We start from the raw sequence: 3852 nt of genomic DNA, 5'->3' as shown, positions 1-3852 counted from the left end.
ATGCAACCTTTTCCTTAAGATAGAATGGGCAGCAGAGATTGCTTTTGCTAGTAACTCTGTATCAAAGTACCTATTCATACCTGTTTCTTTGTGACAGTTCAGACGTTTACTCATACCCGGAAGATGATAGCGTTGAAGATCCAATATTAGCTCAGCACTTGTCGCATTTTGGTATTGATTTTTCTTCACTCCAAAAGGTGAGTTGCCATCTTTTTGTAATGGCGCCTATCTGGGACAATTTAGCTCTACATATTTTGGATTTTTACTCTTCTATAGGATGCTTCAAATCATATTGATCTGTTCACCGCAAACATACTATGTGACCCTTGATTGTAGATCTACAGAATTGTTATTTTCAGTCGAATGATTTTCTTTTCGGCTTCAGTCAGTTTTTTGACTCTCTTTTTCTCCTCTTTCTGTGCATGTTACTTTCCAGTTTTTTATTTATTTTTGTATTTTGGTTACTGAACTTTCTAGTATTGTGGTTTTCGTACGTAATTCCTTGTTTATTAATTTTGGGTAATAGATTTTGGCGTGGATGGTGTTCTTTTTACTGTAGTTGAATTCTGGTTTTATTTTATTTCTCTCATTTCCCCCTTTTTTCTTTTATGTTGTCCTTTGTTGCTAGTTCCATCAAGTGCATATTTAGATGTTCGTAGTTTTAACAGTCCGGCAGCAACGGAGTTACAGTATATAACATGTAATTTTGGTGTTCAGAGTGTTAAGTTATATAAAAATATGACAAATATAAATTTTATATAAAGTCACTTGTCCTCTGAATAGTTTCTGGTGAAAGGTGATAATCACGTAGACTGGCTTTCCATTGTGTTTTTGGTGCAGATTCTTTATCTGGAACAAGTAACAACCCATGACACTTGTTTTATAAGCTCTGGAACATGTAAATTGTAGTAAGCAAGGCTGTTTTGAGGTTCTGAAATCATGTAAAATGGGTTTTAATTGATAATCCCATGAGGTGTTGTTTGTATGGTGCAAAAATTTGATTTATATTGAATTGAAAATCAGTCAATTTGATAGTGCCATATGTCATTATTTGTATGGTGCAAAATTTTGATTGATATCGAATTTGAAATCAGTCAGCTGTTAATAGATAGTCCCTAGATTTATTGTACTAAAAATGTCAAGTGTCAATCCAGATTAGATTTATATATTAAACATTTAGGGAATTATATCAAAGAGCATTGTGGGATAGATCCTATAACAAAATGTTAGGATATTGCCTGGTATGATTTTTAACTACGATAGTTCCAAGTTGCTCTAAGAATTATTGTAATTGGCCAAGCAAGTGTTCAGTATCTATGATAATTTTACAAACAAAAACTTGGTACAACTGATGGTCAATCGATGTATATAATTTATTTATTTCCCTTCCTTTATGTGTGGTCCCATTTTCTTTGTGTGCAGACTGAGATGACTACTGCTGAAAGAGAACTTGACCACAACACGAATTTTGATTGGAATAGAATACAAGAAAGTGGCAAAGATGCCGAACCTTTATATGGGCCGGGCTATACTGGCCTTGTAAACCTTGGGAATAGGTATCACGGTTTGACTCTATGCAATCATTTTTCTTTTCTTATATAACTTGCCTATAGTAATACATATCTTTTCTCCGTTTGCAGTTGCTACATGGCTTCAGTAATGCAAGTTATGTTTTCAACCCATCCCTTTATATCACGGTTGGTTCTACTTCTACTTCTTGATATTGTTGCACTCCCACTCTCTTCACCTCAAGTAGCATCTGCTCTTCCATTTATTCATTTATTAATTGTTTCAGGTACTTTGAGAAGCAGAGCTTGAAAGCTGCGTTCGCAATTTCTCAAGCTGATCCAACGTTGGACTTAAACATGCAAATGTAAGTTTTCACGGATGACCTATGTGTATGGTTGTTGAATGTGCCACTATTTTTTTGTAATTGTTTTCACAGCTTGGTTATCATTTAATGCTAAATGCAATCTTAACTATAAAGGCTGTTTGACCATAGTATTCTTCTGTTGAAAACATCATATTCCTACAGTTATATTGCTGCCATCATACATAATTACTCATAGATTTGGTTCTGGTTAGCCATTTTTCTTGTTCTTCTACTGATACTTGTTAGCCACTTGACAACCCTTCATGGTCACCTGAGTAGGGTGTTAGTTAAGGAGTCGATACAAACTAGTGTCAGTTGATAGCAATATTCAATCAATCATGCATCATGCTGTAGAAACAGAACTGTATACTCATAAGAATTTTTTATGTCTAACTTAGAAGGGTAAGCGATTTATGTTGTTGTGCAAGAATCAATAAATATTCATGTCCTTGTACTCTTTACTCTCTTTTTTAGGACAAAGTTGGCACATGGTATGCTTTCTGGTAAATATTCTGCACCCAGTCAGGAGGTAATATTTTGTTATATGTTGATCTTTTATTGTTTATGGCTGCCCATTACAGTTTGTGTTCACGTGGGTTGTGTGCTGATGATCCAGTCTTGAGTAGAATAGCTTTTGTGCGATGCATTGGTGGTGCTCTCTTTGATTTCTCATGTAGGTCTTTGTGTGAGTGGTGATTTTATTTGAGCTGATAGAGTGATAGGCAAACCATATTGACATGTTGAATTAGTTAGTCTAGATAAAATACCTGGAATTGCATGTTAATTAACATCCGCCAACTGTGCTACTCCAAGCTTCTTGATGAGCACATCACCAACGGTAATTTCATGCTTTCTGGCTTGAATACTCAAGGGTAATTTTCTGTGAGAATAGTGTTGCATAGTAATGGTCACGAGTTATCTTTGTTCCATATTGGATTTGGTGGAGCAAGTGCATCTGAGGGACAAATATCCTGTTGTCCTATCTTCTGCAAATATACGATTGCAGGTTTATGTTTTTTTTTGTAATTCCAAATATTTTATTCTCCACTGTAGTGAAACTGTGTACTCTACTATTTTTGTACTCTTTAAGCAATACAAAGTGTTGGGAGTACCCAACTACCCAGTACTGATCGTACTTTTGTGTTATTCACATGATCTGGCTTGCTGATCTGTACTGTGTTATAATCAGCAACTCTGGTTGTGATTAGCTGTACTAAACTGTTGTGGTTATGTTAGTGCCAGAGCTCTACAAATACCATGAACTTCTGTGTTGACACAACTAGTGCTCCATGGTCAATTTACAGGGACAGGAAGGAATACGTCCCCGTATGTTTAAGTCAGTTATTGCAGCAAGTCATCCTGAATTTTCCAGTATGAGGCAGCAGGTACCTTTATTCCTATTGACCAAACATACCTTCCTCCTTTTGTTTGACTTAATTTATTGGTTTTATGGTGAAGTAAAGTATCCGTACACTTTCAGTCTTATTTCTTTTGTGATTTTTCTTCTTTTCCTTTTTTGTTTTTTCTTGTAATTATGCATAATATGCCACCACGTAGCCGAGTCATTCAAACTCGGCTTGAATCGTTAAGCTCGTTATAAACGTGAATGACAAAATATACGTATTGTTTATGCAATTAATTTACAAAAATATATTTGTAGAAACATACTTTTCTTCAGAAATCACAACAATCAACAATTTACACTGAAGGAACACTTGGTGCATTCCATGAATGACAACAATCAACAACAATATTGGTACTTATCTCATGTCCCTTCTGATTATCGAGCTTAATGAGCTAGGCTTGTTAAACTCGTTCTGTTAATGAGCTCAAATTAAAACTTGACTCGTTAGTCACCAAGTTTGAGTCGAGTCGAGCTGAGTCACGAGCTACTCGTTTAGGTTGCGAGTTTTGAGTTTAATTTCCAGCCCTAGTTGAGGGTAACCTAGACTGCCAAGAGCTGAGGCCTAGAGAAAATG

At 35.6% G+C, this 3852-nt stretch overlaps 1 protein-coding gene across 1 annotated transcript in view; it reads left to right on the top strand.

Annotated features, from left to right (window-relative positions):
* LOC119275209 (ubiquitin carboxyl-terminal hydrolase 14-like) overlaps positions 1-3852 on the top strand; it is a 10277-nt gene that overhangs the window by 2291 nt on the left and 4134 nt on the right. Inside the window, exons 5-10 of the mRNA XM_037556013.1 lie at positions 103-197; positions 1423-1556; positions 1641-1697; positions 1796-1873; positions 2348-2402; positions 3178-3258. Of these exons, the coding sequence (XP_037411910.1) occupies positions 103-197; positions 1423-1556; positions 1641-1697; positions 1796-1873; positions 2348-2402; positions 3178-3258 (500 nt within the window). The remainder of the gene's footprint in view (positions 1-102; positions 198-1422; positions 1557-1640; positions 1698-1795; positions 1874-2347; positions 2403-3177; positions 3259-3852) is intronic.

Source organism: Triticum dicoccoides, chromosome 3B (assembly GCF_002162155.2).
Source record: "Triticum dicoccoides isolate Atlit2015 ecotype Zavitan chromosome 3B, WEW_v2.0, whole genome shotgun sequence".
In the NCBI taxonomy this organism is placed as follows: domain Eukaryota; kingdom Viridiplantae; phylum Streptophyta; class Magnoliopsida; order Poales; family Poaceae; genus Triticum; species Triticum dicoccoides.
Note: the sequence above shows the minus strand (reverse complement) of the source record. Positions and strands in the feature narration are given on the sequence as shown.